At 38.4% G+C, this 15710-nt stretch overlaps 1 protein-coding gene across 1 annotated transcript in view; it reads right to left on the reverse strand.

The window, feature by feature from the left end:
• scat (VPS54 subunit of GARP complex scat) overlaps window positions 1–15710 on the reverse strand; it is a 112467-nt gene that overhangs the window by 66621 nt on the left and 30136 nt on the right. The window contains exons 6-7 of the mRNA XM_067153860.2: window positions 10468–10610; window positions 3827–3926 (exon numbers count right to left, since the gene is read on the reverse strand). Of these exons, the coding sequence (XP_067009961.2) occupies window positions 3827–3926; window positions 10468–10610 (243 nt within the window). The remainder of the gene's footprint in view (window positions 1–3826; window positions 3927–10467; window positions 10611–15710) is intronic.

Genomic DNA, 15710 nt, shown 5'->3' on the forward strand with positions numbered 1-15710 from the left:
TGTTGATACCGTATGGTACCGCACGGCGCTTATCGTACCTCTCTGTTCCCCTTCTCCTCCTTGTTTCTAAAGGCGATTCTAAACAAACAATTCATATTGTAGTAGCAAATAATGATTTATGTGTGTCATTCAATTGTATAACTGTGGATTTTACTACAAAAATCCACATCATAACAGACGTGGAGAGCGCTTGACGCTTAAGGTGGTTCTACATATTATTGAAGAAGAGGATACTGATGCTGAAGCCATATTCATTGTAACATCGGAATGTAATGTATTATCTGATGAAGATTCAGCTGAGGAAGATGAAGGGGGTCTCGCAGATAACCTTACGGGAGGTGAACTCGGAGCACCATTTGAGGTAGTGCTGAAACAGCAAATTCTTCACAGGTGTAGAGAATCCATGTCTTATAATGATTCACGGCCCACAAAGAGAGCAAAATCATCTCCTCGTCCACCAGCTATCTGGATGGTGGATGAACTAGTTCCCACAACAATACACTTTCCTAGTGTGAAATATTCCACTTTTTGAAATATGATGGTGAATGAAATATTTTTTAGTTGTATTTTGATGATGAAATTGTGAATTTCTTGTGCCCTGAAGTTAGCATGTATGCGCTTTTTAAAAATGAAGAAGACCCTAAAGTAATTCCAAAGAAATGAAAACATTCGTCACCATTTTACTTGTAAGTGGCTATATGCAAGTGCCACCATCAGAATTAGGAAGGTGCAAAACATTTGTTACAATATATATATTTGGGAGATATTTTGAAGAGAAAGAAATGCAGTTGGTCACACTTCTTTTCTTTTTAGAGTATCTGACACCTTGAGATTCAATGACCTATATTGCTATACCGTTCCAACAAACCATCGCCGGTGCTGAGCGGCCGCTGGACGCGAATCTCGTAGCCGCACAGAATGCGTCAAGTATAATGTGCACGTCTGTGTAAACTACTTTATGCCTCTTCAAACTAGTGAAAAGTGGAAATAGGTGACAAAAAACTGAAGTCTATAGTTCCTATTTCCTGAAGATATGTCACGTCTAAGCTAATGTTATTTTTTGGAATTCGCAAAGGGATGTCACAAATGACCTATAAAACAACGTTTGTTCTTTTGGTTATCGCTATGTAATTTGTAATCGATATGCTGTAACAATATTAAGCATTAAATTTCATGGTATTCTAATGAGGTAACAATTTTGTGTTTCGCCCAGAAAGTATGTACCATACGATACCAGGCCCTCATTTAGAAACCAATCATCCAATTTTTAGAAAAATGACGTTTAAATGTTCTTTAATATGTGAATGCTGAGAATATTAAATAAAAATTTAAAAATCGATAACTGAAAACTCTGGCGTTTCCCGGGTTAAAAGTAATCATGTAGGCTGAGTGAACCTGGAACCAGCCCTCATATCCAGGTAAAAATGTCTGACCTGGCCAGCAATCGAACGCGGACCCTATGGGTGAGAGGGAGGCAAGTTAGTCTGCGGGGCCGGCTTCAAACAATTATGGGTACACGAGCTAAAAATCTCTATACTTTACATTCATTTTCACCAGGGAAACTTCATCAGTTTCTCGTGAAACTTCTTTCAGTTCAGCAACTTTGATCAGCCAAACTGTTCAAAAAATTTAATAATGCCAAGCCAAACAGCAATCGACCACAAGTACTTTTTAATTCCCTAATTTAATAAAATAAAGCACATTAGATATAAAAGTGCCCAACATGATGGCAAAAACCCTTCTTTTTTTAAACCTTCCATTGTAATTTGATCACCAGTATACTGTTTGTAGTCAGTTTCTAGCAATCTTGTACCGCATAAATTAGGCCTACATAGACTTTTAAACGTTATGTTGAACTTGAATGTAAGTATCGATTCACAGAAGTTCTCAAATGTATTATATTTAATTCTGCCCGTCACTAATCACATTTTAAAAAATATCATGAAAACTTCAGAAATTATGGTTATTCGTGACCTTGAGTTGGAATGCGCTCTCACTTTGCAAGTCAGTACAAGTGGGAAATTATACAAATTTTTAAAATGTAATGTTGCACTAATAAAACGATTGCAGTTTTTATGTCTTTTTAACACAAAAACATAAAATTCCCAGTCTTATATTAGGACCAAAACAGTAATAGGCAATCTCAAGACCTCCTATGCTTTCACATAAGGTGTTAAAAATTAAATAACTGGAAAGGAGGTTCAACCTATTCAATACTCAAAAGAAAGAAACGTAGCAATCACATTTCTATTAAATGGGACCGGTTTCGACCTTAGTCTAGGTCATCATCAGCCATAAAAACATGTAAAATGTTTATGAATGTTGGAGGTCAGTTTCACACTCTGTTAGGCACAAAGACACGACACCACACTTAACCGAATGAGCACCCGTACTCCAGTTAACTTAACTGGAGTACGGGTGCTCATTCGGTTGTACTAATTGGCGTCGTATATTTTTATATACATACTTGGCTTCCCGCAGCCGTGACAGGTTCTGGACCTTCGAAACGTTCTCCACTTTACTTTGGTGTTTGGCCGCAGCGCGTGACCTTGAGTGTGCCACGCTGGTCACCGGGAGCTGGCGGCTTTCTACTACAGATCTGTTCGTCTGCGAATTCAAGCCTTTTTGATCTTCGCATGTTGATTGTTAGTGTTGTGACTTTGTGCAGGACAGAATGTGGTGTCGTGTCTTTGTGCCTAACAGAGTGTGAAACTGACCTCCAACATTCATAAACATTTTACATGTTTTTATGGCTGATGATGTCCTAGACTAAGGTCGAAACCGGTCCCATTTAATAGAAATGTGATTGCTACGTTTCTTTCTTTTGAGTATTGAATAGGTTGAACCTCCTTTCCAGTTATTTAATTTTTAACATCAATAATTTCAATACAGAACAATGAAATTTTTATCTTTAAATTTCACATAAGGTGCAACATCTGTTCTGGTCTCGATAACATAATCGTATACAATATTATCAAAATACTAGATTTGTGTTAAGAAAGTTTTGATTTATGCCTGAAAGCCCAGTGACTATGCAATGCCCTGAAGGAAGTGCCGAAAACCTGTTTGGTGATACAGTCGAAAAAAAAAAAAAAAAAAAAAAAAAAAAAAAAAAAAAAAAAAAAAAAAAAAAAAAGAAACATCTAACCCTGGATATAAGACGTTTTACAAGTACGAACATTCAACGAAAGTCGTTCCGTCTTCAAGTAAAGCTGTTGAAATGTGCTCTGTCGCCTTGCAATTGTTGTGGCCACTATTTACTTTATGATTTCCAAGGATTCTCTAAAGAGTACCACCCGAATGCGATGCTAAGATGGTCCCTTACGCAAATTCAACGCTGATCGCTTTTCCAGGACAGTATAAGGTACTTGCTTTAATTATCGCAATGACGGGACGTTAACGCCAAGATCCATAGATATGCTGTAGCTGTCCTTTCGTAAGATATAGTTTCTTGAAACACGCTGATCAAAGATTTAGTGTTGATGGGGCTGAAATTTCTGGACGGTTGTTTCGGGAAATCAGTTCTTCGAGGAATGGATAATGCGAGAATTTTATAATGTGATTTGGATGTTCGTGGAATTTGAATGAATAATCTGGGAAAAAACAGTTTTCGGAAATGGAGAATCGAGGTTCCACTGTATACTACAATCACCCTCCCCCTTCCCCCCATCAAACACCACATTAATGGAATGTACAGAAAAAGAAATATTACTTGTTCCTTGTCAATGATCAATAAATTCTAATGGAGCTGAATTTTACGAAAATCAAACAGACTGTTCACTTCTCTTCTACTGATTTCAAGTAAATATGTAAATAAATTGTTTACCTTATATGTAACAAATGTGTGATTGGCCCTCAGTCTTTCCAGTTTAAGGATATTCAAAGAATCTTCCACTAGAGTTTTATCAATATGCCTGATCTTCTCTCTGTAACAGAAAACAGGCTGCAAATTATAACAGGCATTTCAGAACTATCAAATAAAGTTTTGTTCACATATACTAAATAACTTTTCAGTGTTTTGACTTAAAACCCACCAGGTTACTTTCCACCTTTCCTATCTGTTGTGCACTGAGCATAAACGTGGCAGGTGGTAGTCAGAATATCAGCCTCTTCAAATTCCATTTCATGGTCCTGATGGTTAAAGTGAGAGATGTGACAGAGTGATATGGATAGAAAATAAAGAGGGAGAACAAGAAGTTAATCTATGGAATCAGGACATAGAAGAGTTTGTATTTTTATTATTATTATTATTATTTTTTTTTTTTGCTATTGGTTTAACATCACACTGAGTGCTTGAAATGAGAATAAGTATAGTGATGACTAGAGGTAGGTAGGAAAGAAAGAAAGTTGAAGATAGCAGTAAATTGAAAGCCAAGAGAAGTTGTGAAAAGTTTTAAATACCTGGGAAGTTAAATCGCAGAAAGAAAACACATGGCACAACAGCCCCGAAGGAGTTTGGCCTATCAAGCAACCGCTGCCCAGCCTGAAGACCTACACATTATGAGGTGTCCTGTGGTCAGCACGACGAATCCTCTTGGCCGTTATTCTTGGCTTTCTAAATCGGGGCCACCATCTCACCATCAGATAGTTCCTTAACTGTAATCATGTAGGCTAAGTGGACCTAGAACCAACCCTCAGATCCAAGTAAAAATCTCGGACCTGGCTGGGAATCGAACATGGGGCCCTCCGGGTAACAGGCAGGCATGGTAACCCTACACTTCGGAGCTGGCTAAATCACAGAAAATAGGAAGATAACTGAGGAGAGTAGAAAAAGAGTACAACAAAAAAATTATTTTTATGGAAATGTGTCAGTGATATTCTGTGGAACCAAGAAGTTCTGTATTCGACATATTATGTACTGATATTGAAACATGCAGCAGATACGTGACAACAACGAAACGAGACTAGAATAGAGTTCAAATGGCTGAGAGTAGGAAAGACAGGAAAAGAAATAATCACAAATGAAGAGATTAAAAAAAGGACTAGAGTTTCAAAACAACAGGACAGAAACAAGCAAGGTGAAATGGTATGGACACATGATGAGAACAGAGGAAGATTGAGTTCCAAAGAACGTACAGTATTTACAGAGAAATTAACGGGAAAGAGACTACAAGGAGAGCCTTGAAAGAGTATATGGTGGAGGAGAGTAGGCCTATAGAGAAGACCACAAAAATAGAAGAAATACCAGAAGCAGGAAAAGAGTAGTGGAGAGACAAGCAACAATGAAGGTCCTTGAATCGAAACCCAACACAAGAGAACTGCAAACGGGAACTGAATAATAAGAAGAAGAAGGAGAAGAAAAAGGTGAGAGTAAGTCAAAATTAAATTTCCCTAACATTTTGCAGTTAAACAGGTAAAGGCACATCATAATAAAGTACCTCAGATCTGTTGTCACGAACACTGGAGACTGTGAAACTGAGATCTGCGATGGCAAAAACATACTCAGGTATGGAAAGACAACTCGATCGATGTAAGTACGAAACTTACACTCACCTTTCCCATTGCCTGGACAGATTCTTTGGAAATGCGGAGCTACAGAAGAATATTGCAACAGTACACTGATCAACAATGAGTTGATCCTGAAGCTGCTCAGCATCAGAATAAGGTCAGAGAGAGAGGCACACTCATTCAGCATTACACCTCTGTTCTTCCGTACCATTTCAGCAACGGCATCGCAGACAGACATCTGATCATTGCCATCCCAGTTTCAGAGACCAGATGCAACCAGACTAAGGTCAAATAGAACTGTGGAGATGTTACACAGAGAGGAAGCTGCTGGTACCCATCATTACCGACTGCGGACTGGTGTATTGAGGAGTAAGTTGAACCTTGCTAAGTGGCACTACTAGATGAACACCCACTTGGCCAATGTGAATTCGTCCAAGATTAACGCTCTTTTTCTTTATCAAACAATAAAAAACTGTTACATGTAATACGTTTTATTAAATGATTTATTCCACCATGTGTTTCAGAGAATTTGCTCCATTGTAAGGTGGTGAAAATGGTGATATTTTAACTGTTGTCCTACTTGATACACAATTATTGTTTTCAAAGTATATTATTTATTTACATTTTTTTAGCCAACATAGGACTACTTTAGTCAAGTTTATGGAGATTTTTCTTTTTTTTTTTTCTTGTCAGCCAAATACTGTTTCATCCTTTTTTGAAGGTAATGTTCTTTCTCCTTCTGGAATCACATTTCCTATTTTCTGTTTGTTGATTTTCGCCTGTAGTCTAGTGTGTTTATCTTTCAATATCTTGAGTGTATTAGTTTTGTATTTTAAATATTTATTGTAATTGTACCTCTCTCATGTCTTCTTTAAGTTCTGTGATGCATCTAATATTATTCTTACTCTTCCATAATTTTTCTATTATTTTTCTACTGATTCTATTTTCTGGTGACTGTACTAGATGCCCTAAGAATGATATTCACTTCTTTTTCATTGTGCTAGTCACAGGTACCATTTCTTTATAAACTGTTTCATCAGAAGTTAGTCTCCAGACTCCGTTTACTTGATAATTTTAATTTAAACAGGTTTTCACTATTCTCCTTTCTAACTTGAATACTCTATCTATTGCAACTGTCTTTGTTGTTTTGAATAATGTTTCACATGCATATTATGTTACGGCTTTTTATTTTTTTTTACAAGTCTCATTAAGTCGCACCGACACAAATAGGCCTGAAAAGGGCTAGGAGTGGGAAGGAAGTGGCAATGGCCTTGATTAAGGTACAGCCTGGTGTGAGAATTGGAAACCACAGAAAGCCATCTTCAGGGCAGTTGACGGTAGGTTTCAAACCCACTATCTCCCTAATGCAAGCCGACAGCTGTGTGCACCAAACGCATGGCCAACTCTGTTATCAGAAGGAGCTATGTGCATTATGAATTTCTTACGTCTATGTTGGATCAACTATAGGTGTGTGCTACCTCAGAAATATACAGTCATTGAAAATAACAAGCAAAATAATAATAATAATAATAATAATAATAATAATAATAATAATAATAATAATAATAATAATAATAATAATAATAATACGCTCTAAGATACAATGTGCAGGCATTTTTATTTGATACCATCTAGTCAGCCTGTGTATCAATTTTGAGATTACATTTCACTCTACTGGATAGGAAAGTAAAATTTCTTCTTTTTTATTTTTTTTACTATATTCAAGCAAGGCAGCAGACGGAAATGTACCAACTACCGTGGCATCACTACTCCCTCAGGGACTAAAAATTCTGGAAAAAATTATAGAGGATAGATTACGAGAAATTGTAGAACCACTTTTAGAAGAGGAACAATATGGCGTTAGGCCTGGCAGATCAACAACAGATCTTATATTTGCTGTCAGGATGCTAATGGAAAAACACTGGGAAAAGAGAAGCCTTTATATCTACTGTTCCTTGACATCAGAAAGGCCTATGACAGCATACCAAGGGAGGTTATTTGAGAGTGCCTGAGAAAGCTCAAAGTTCGAGACAGTCTAAGTTCAAAAGTTAAGGTGCTTTACGAGAAAACCAGAAGCTGTGCACAAGTCGGTTCTGGACTATCAGACTGGTTTGAGACAAAAAGGGGCGTAAAACAAGGTAGTGCTTTGTCGCCCCTAGTATTTATCATTGTAATGGATACCATCTTAAAAGCGCTAAAAGAAAAGGGGCAACAAGACTTAAAAGCATCATCATTTGCAGATGATGTAGTAATTTGGGGTAACTCAGAGAAAGATGTGGAAAAGAGACTCCAGGGGTGGAGTCAGGAGTTTGAGAGATATGGAATAAACATCAAAAGACTAAAATGGTGGTGGTGAAGGTACACAAGGGTGACAATCAGCCAGAAATCATGCTAAATGGCACTAAGCTGGACAGTGTCACAGAATTTAAGTACAGTGTCATCTTGGTTTTGAGTTATCCAAGGATAACTTAGCTAAATATGAAGTAAATAGTCGAATCAGCAAAGCAATACATTTTTACCTCCAAGTAAGACAGCTATTATGGGATAAGCAAGTACCACTCAAAACCAAGATGACACTGTATAAATCATACTACACCCCTATCTTCACATACAGCCTGGAAACCACTACATTAACAAGAAAGAACAACTCGAAACTCCAAGCAGCAGAAATGAAGTTCCTACGTGCAATGATCCAGAAGACCAGGAGGGATAAAATCAGGAATGAGAAAGTCTAGAAGACTCCTTACTCCAGAAGATCCAAAAGGCAAGACTGAAGTGGTTTGGTCATGTGAAAAGAATGAATGCCAATAGGTCTGCAAGAAAGGAGTACGAAAGAGAAATCTGGGGAAAGAGACCAGTGGGCAGACCTAGAGAAAAATGGACAGACTTAGTGAAGAAAGATGTAGAGGAGACCGGTTAGGATTGGGAGCGGATTGTGAACGAAGAATGGTTTATGGACTGAACAGAATGGAAGGGGCTCAAATACCACACCTGGGAAACTGGAGTTGGTCGATGATGATGATGACTATCCGCTTTACGTCGCACCGATACAGATAGGTCTTATGGTGACGATGGGGATAGGAAAGGGCTAGCAGTGGGAAGAAGTGACCATGGCCTTAAGTAAGGTACAGTCCCAGTATTTGTCTGGTGTGAAAATGGGAAACCATGGAAAAACCCACCATCTAGTCAATGCAAGCTGGCAGCTTCATGACCCAAACTGCACAGCCACTTGCTCGGTGGAGAGTAAACCGAAGCTCTCTCGGACAACTCTAACCGAGTTTTAAATCGGTAATTTAAGCGTGAAATCGGGAATGGAAATTTATCATGGTTCACAAATTGGACTGCCCAGTCTAGGAAGCCAAGAATAGCGGTCAAGAGGATTCATCGTGCTGACCACATGGCACCTCGTAATCCTCAGGCCTACAGGCTGAGCAGTGGTCACCTCGTAGGACAAGGCCCTTTGAGGCTTTCGTGCCATGGGGTTTGGTTTATACAAACTGAACTGAGTTTTAATGAATTCTGTCAGGTGAACTTCAAACGTGTAACCAAAGATCTCTTACATGGCAACATTTTACAACACGGAGTGTCGAATGGACTTCCTTTCAACGTTAAAAATCCAGTTACCTCTGTCAGGTTTGAAGTTACGATCTTGAGATCCAGAGGCCAACATACTATTGCTGACCCACAGAGGTAGCTCCAGGTGACATACTGTATATGGACCTTACAAAATTATCATTTAAAGTACAGAACTAATTCTTTTTCCAACAGATTAAATGAGGAAAGCATATTTTATAAAGAAAAAAATAAGTTGAAAAATGCACATATTTGGTCCATAAAGGAGTATCTTCCCCCTCAAGAGAGAATACATCATGATTTTCAGCTGTTACAGTGAAGGAAAATTTAAGGTGAATTACAGTAGAGTCTCGATAATCCGAGGTAATGGAGTGAGAGGAAGGTACGTCGGATTTGAAATAACTCTGATTACGTGGAGCAACACAGAGAAAATCTTGAAATATGAAAAACAGGGCAATGTTTGAAGCTAAGGCCCTGTAGTGTAATTTGTTACAATGTTATAGCATGGATTAAGGTCATTTTTTTAAATAAGTCCTTAACTGACTTCTGTGTCTGAATGTTGCATCGTTTCTGTGCAGCAATGTCACACCATCACTTGCAGAAACGGTGTTGGTGGGAGTTGCCTCTGTTTGTTCTACTTAGCGTTGTGATGCTTCCAACGCGGTGAGACCCTTGCTTACAAGACATATTTGGTGGCGTCTCGACTAAAATTTCTTCCTCCCCATCTTCTGTTGGTTCATTCACCATTTCAATGCCTGATGCATCTGTAAGTTCATACTGTTCATCACTCTTCATCCATTCCATAACTTCAATTTCACTCGCATCTTTACATCCAGGTATCTGTGAGGTGAGATCTGAGAAGTTTGGTATGTCGTCATTATTGCTGTCATCAGAGTTACTGTCCGCAGACACATGATTCTGCTAACCACTACACTATGTCCTTCATGGTTATCTGTTTGAGGAAATTCGTGATGTTTTCCTCACATTCTGTTGCTTCCAGGAATGAATGTAGCAGGTGGTGCAGATAATTTTTTTTTTTTTTTTACATTTCAAAATGCTCCGATCCACAGGTTGTATCAAACTTATTACGTTATGGGGAAAAAAAAAATGGAATTCATTCTATCACATAATAGTTCCTGTTCAAGTGGATGTGACCCTGCGTTGTCCAGCAATAAGACTGCTTTAATAGGCAGATCCTTCTTTCTCAAAAACGTTTTAGTTTCAGGCATGAGAACAAACACTTGCGTGATGTCAGTAGAGGGGAGGCACAGTACAATGACACAGTGGGAATAAACATGGAATGAAATGCTGTAGAAAAACTAGTTTTAAATCTGTGAAAAGAAACAATCAAATAATGCTCAGATTTAACAGACTCTACTGTACAAGTAAGATTTCTTAACAAATTAGCTTCATAAGGCCAGAAAGTCTCACAACGTGAAGGAGTACCTGAGTGCTCTAACGACACCCACAGTTTGCATCAGCTGCTCAGAAAGGGCATCATGCGACGTCATGGCGTGGAAGAAGGCATCCGACTTGTGAGCGACCTGTTGGGCTATCTGCACCTCCACTTCGTCCAGATAGTGAGACAGCTGGGCAAAAAAAGAAAAAAAAAGAATCTCAGATCATCTTTTGTGAAATACGGTATGCAGAAAAACAAACAACAGTTAAATTATTGCTCATCTGCTGTCCGTGTTGTCCTAGCATAAAATTATTTAATGTCTATAATAGTTTCACATATCGTGAATTTAGTCTTGTGTTGATTTCTGCAATCATGGATCTCACAACAGAGGATATTGTGGAACATAATTTCCAGTCATGCGAAGTGGAGCGTCGGAATGGGCAGAGTTTGTTTCTCATTAAAGAACAGTACAGGGAGCAATTTAATAAGGAGGAAACAAATAGCAGAACAATGTTAGCCATCACTGACAAGTTCCCTCATGCTGGATCAGTCTTATGTCTACAGAAAGGACAACAAGGCGCTCAAGGACAGTCACAACAAACAGGAATCACTGATGACTTCTCGAACAGAAATGATGACTTCTCCAACAGAGGCCATTATTATTTTTATTGTCTGCTGATGATGTACAGTTATTTAAATGAATCAGAAGTAATTACAAGTGCATCAAAGTACAAATCAAACTGAATAAGTGGACCTAAGACAATAACTTACCATTCAATATTAATATATGGGAAACAATCAGATTAACTCTGCAAGAATCTAGCATCTACTATCGCTATGAAATCTAAGGCAAACCACTACGCACATTTAGTGAAGTATGTGTTCTAGGAGATAAATTTACCTACAACCTAAATTTTTAAAATCATGAAGATATTGTCAGCAAAGCTCACAAATGTATGGGATTTGTTATTAGGAATTCTTATAGGACTTTGATAATTCTCTCGTAAGATCAAGATTAGAATATGCCTCGATTATATGGAATCTGAACACTGTGAAGTACATTGCTCTAATTGAAAAAGTTCGAAGAAATTTTTTTAGACATGTTTATACTATCCATTCTACTAATTGTTCGCCCTAATACTCAAAGCTGTTGATGCCAGGGAACTGTCACACGGAAGAAATTGTCAGGGAGGAACATTAATTGAGGACAATGTCGCTTGAATTTTATCAGATTGAAAGTATTCTCCAGTTGACGAATTAAGAAATGACAAAGTTCTATTTCTCCCACCTATGAAGCTATTCAGTAAACTGAACCTACACTATCGGTCAAAAGTTTTCGATCTCCTATCACAACTATGGATTTGTGGTTAAAACAGAGATGTAGCTTTAAATAATCTATCATAGCCCTGTTCTGATAATAAAACAAGCATGAACATGTAAAGACGGAACGACTCTGTTGTGTATTTGACCGGTTCTCCACATGGAGGGTCGCTGATGAGTAACCACAACAACACTGACATGTCTTTACCCAAGATGTGTCCACTCAAATAGGCCTCATTCCTTCAGCTGTCTGTGTAGCAAGCAGTTCACATTAGTTTTCAGTACGCTGTGTGCAGCTAGCAGTGTGTTTGTGTATCTAATCAGGTGCCTACCATATTACCTCCAAATGGGATGGAAGCAGGAGATTGGAACTGAAAAACGTGCTGTAATTGTAGCTCTGCATCATGAAGGGTATTCTAGTAGGACAATAGCAACAGAAGTTGGTGTAGCCCAGTCTACAGTGGTGTATACATTGCAGCGGTTCAAGCAAACCGGTGCCAATGCAAGTGTTTCGCGATCTGGAAGACCCCGTGTAACATCACACAGGGAAGATCAGTTCATATGTGTACAGAGTAAACGTCAGATGACTCGTACGGCACCTGAAATTTGCGAGGAAGTCAATAATATGCGAGCTGCTCCAATCTCTGTCTCAACAGTGCAACGCCGTTTTCGTGAACGAGGTTTAAAGGGGTGCATAGCGGTGAAGAAACCTTTATTATGGACACAAAATAAGGTGAAAAGAATGCAATGGGCACAACAACATAAAAACTGGAGCGTGCAGCAATGGTCCAAGGTGTTATTCACGGATGAATCGAAGTTTGAAGCATTTGGGAGCCATCGTCGAATGTTTTTTCGTCGACTTACTGGAGAATGTATGAAGAGTCAGTGTGTGACACCTACGGTGAAGCAAGGTGGAGGGTCGGTTATGGTGTGGAGATGTTTTGCGTGTGATAAAGTCGGTGATCTAGTGCGAATTAATGGAACATTAAAGAAGGAAGGATATCACAGGATACTGATCAACAATGCAGTTCCATCTGGCAAGAGGCTTAGTGGTCGTGTTTGTTCTGCAGCAGGACAATGACCCCAAACATTCTTCTAAATTGTGTAGAGTGTACGTCAATAGAAAAGAGAAATGTGGGGAACTGAAAATTATGATTTGGCCAAGTCAGTCACATGTTTAATTTGAAATACGCATAATTCAAAGAACAATGTTGATCCCCTTATTGAAATTCAGACTTTTAATTCAAAACCGCCTTTACATTTTTTAAACAGTATTTTACAGAGTAATTTCAATTCAAAATTTCTCTGCATAACCACAGAATGTGTCTTTTGGAATGTGCAGGGGTAGCTTTCCACACTTTCACTCACTTTGGTGTGTCTACAGTGTGCTTCATAATTGCTAAGTTTGAGTGAAATTGCAATTCTTTTTGTAGTCAGCGTTTTAAGGAACACTGCAATATCACGTAGCAGGCAGGCTGCAGAGAAACAGAATCCACGAACACTAGAGATGCCTACAGTTGGTGAAAAAGTGTGGCCCCTATAATCAATTCATACATACCGAACAATATTGTCAATGCCGATGAAACTCCCTTATGGTTTCAAGAGAGAGAAGTGCCATGCCGGGAAATCGTACAAGAGCGAGGTCACTGTACTGTGTTGCAAGGCAGAGCAGATGGAAGTGAGACACTTCTTCTGCCTTGTCAATACATTTATTAATGAAAGAAAACTATTTATTTAACCATACATGTTTGGGAAGTCAACCATTCCCTTCATCATTTTTCAATTTTCTTTTTCAGTGCATCAAGTCTAACTAGAAAACAAAATTTCAAAAAGGGTTGCCTTAAGTTAGTTCTGAGGCAGGCTACGTATAGTTGAAATAAAGTAATGGTTTGACATTTTATTTCTCAATTCTAAACAAATATGTTTGTGATAACTACATTGTCACCACAATAATACAAGAGTTCCAAACAACCTTCCATCACTGGGGCAGTGGAGCTCCTTAACTTTGAGATGTTCCCAGAAGGTCTTATGATGCTTATGGAGGTTTTGAAGTTCTATGTTTTCAATCATTTTGAAGCCATTTGTTGCAAAAATATTTTGCAAAAGAGAGAAATTGTTTGCATTTCCTTGCACCACAGTTTCCTCAAATGATCACTGTTTGATTGGTTTTTTATGGTATATTTCTAGAGCTTACCAAGACAAGTCACAGAACACTTCACAGATGTACTACCACCCAGAGTCCAGAGCTGCACTATCTGTTAGCCACTAGGCACTCCACTATTGTCATCATCATCATTTCCCTTTATCCAGCTGTAGCCGGGTAGGGGCAAATATGGTTCCTCTCCATTTTTTTCAGTCTTTCCATCACTCCTCCAACACTGTGTCCCAGTCCAGGTTTCTTCCTATAATACTGCGTTGGATTGTGTCCGTCCATCTCAATCGTGGTCGTCCCCGGCCTCTCCTTCCTTGCATTTGCATTTCCATCACCTTTTTTGGCATTCTTTCATCACTCATTCGCTTTACGTGCCCAAACCATCTTAGTCGGCTCTTCTCTATTCTATCATTCATTTTTTCCACTCCAATTTCTTCCCGGATTTTCTCATTCGTTATTTTGTCTCTTCTACTCTTCTGTAACATACTCCTCAAGAACTTCATTTCGGCTGCCTGTATTCGACTCTCATCCTTCTTTGTCATTGTCCAAGTTTCTGCCCCATAAGTAGTTATGGGTACGTAATACATCTTGTACATAGTTTCCTTTGCTTCCATTGGCACATCTTTGTCCTATAACATGTCCCACTACTGTATCACCCAGTGATGTCACATTGCGATCAGACTTTTGTTGGTCCTTCCACTTTACACTTCACCAGCCAAAGAACGGTTATGAAACCATAAACACATTCCACACCAAAAATTATCTATATATTAAAAGAGTTTACTAAAAACAGCTTTGGCAAGTCCATCTGTCTGTTCTACTGAACCAATTTGCTTTTTTGCTTTATTCTCTCCAGAATCATAAGACATTGGTAGGTCTCTAAGTTCAGCCAACTTTGAGTAATCATAAAATCAAATCATTAAATGATCACTCCAATAATTGTAGGTAAATGCAATACATTCTGCACTTAGTAGGTTGCTAAGTGACTAACACTTTCATTAATATTCTGACATGTCATTTTCACCCTAAGTAATGTCATTGTATGCAGCCATGTTCGATTATTACCTGTCAAGCCAAAGAGTACACATGTCCTCTGATCACGGAAGAATACTATTCCCTTCTAGATACTCTTTGTTTCTCTAAACTTTCCCAGCTTCCAAATATATTCAACAGATGGCAGAGTGTTCCTAATAACTTACATGCAGCTAAGAGGAAGAAGTCTACATAAAAACAGACCCCATCATGACATACAACATAGACATTATCTCGGAATACCTATCGAAGGATAACCTACCTACACTAAAAAGAATGAAGGCCATGTATCTTAAAAAGTCCTCTGCCTGGCCAAAAAAAAATCACTCCTTCAAGACTAATCTATGAGATCACAAGACAACCATTCTATATAGAACTGTGATAGAACTATGACACAGTACCAAGCTTTACATCAAGAACTGCAGGATAAAAAAGAATAAAAATTGATACATTTTTACCAAACAGACAACATGATGACATCAGAATGGATGAATTTTGACTACGAACTGTGGCATACCATAACACGCTTCTTTTTAATGTTCACAAAACCACTGAAAAGGATAGGCAAAACAATATCACTATGACAGACATATCAAGACGAGTTGAAATTGAAAAACAACCTGTTTTCCAGTCATTGACCGGGTCAAGGATGTAATGAATGAATCATGTATAGGCTGTTAGTACGATGGGGTCGCCACTCCCAAAGTGATTTATTAATGACTGATAGATGTTATGAAATGAGAATGGAGATTGTTATTGGAATGAAAGATGACAGGGAAAACCTGT

This window comes from Anabrus simplex, chromosome 9 (genome assembly GCF_040414725.1).
Source record: "Anabrus simplex isolate iqAnaSimp1 chromosome 9, ASM4041472v1, whole genome shotgun sequence".
NCBI classification, from domain to species: Eukaryota; Metazoa; Arthropoda; class Insecta; order Orthoptera; family Tettigoniidae; genus Anabrus; species Anabrus simplex.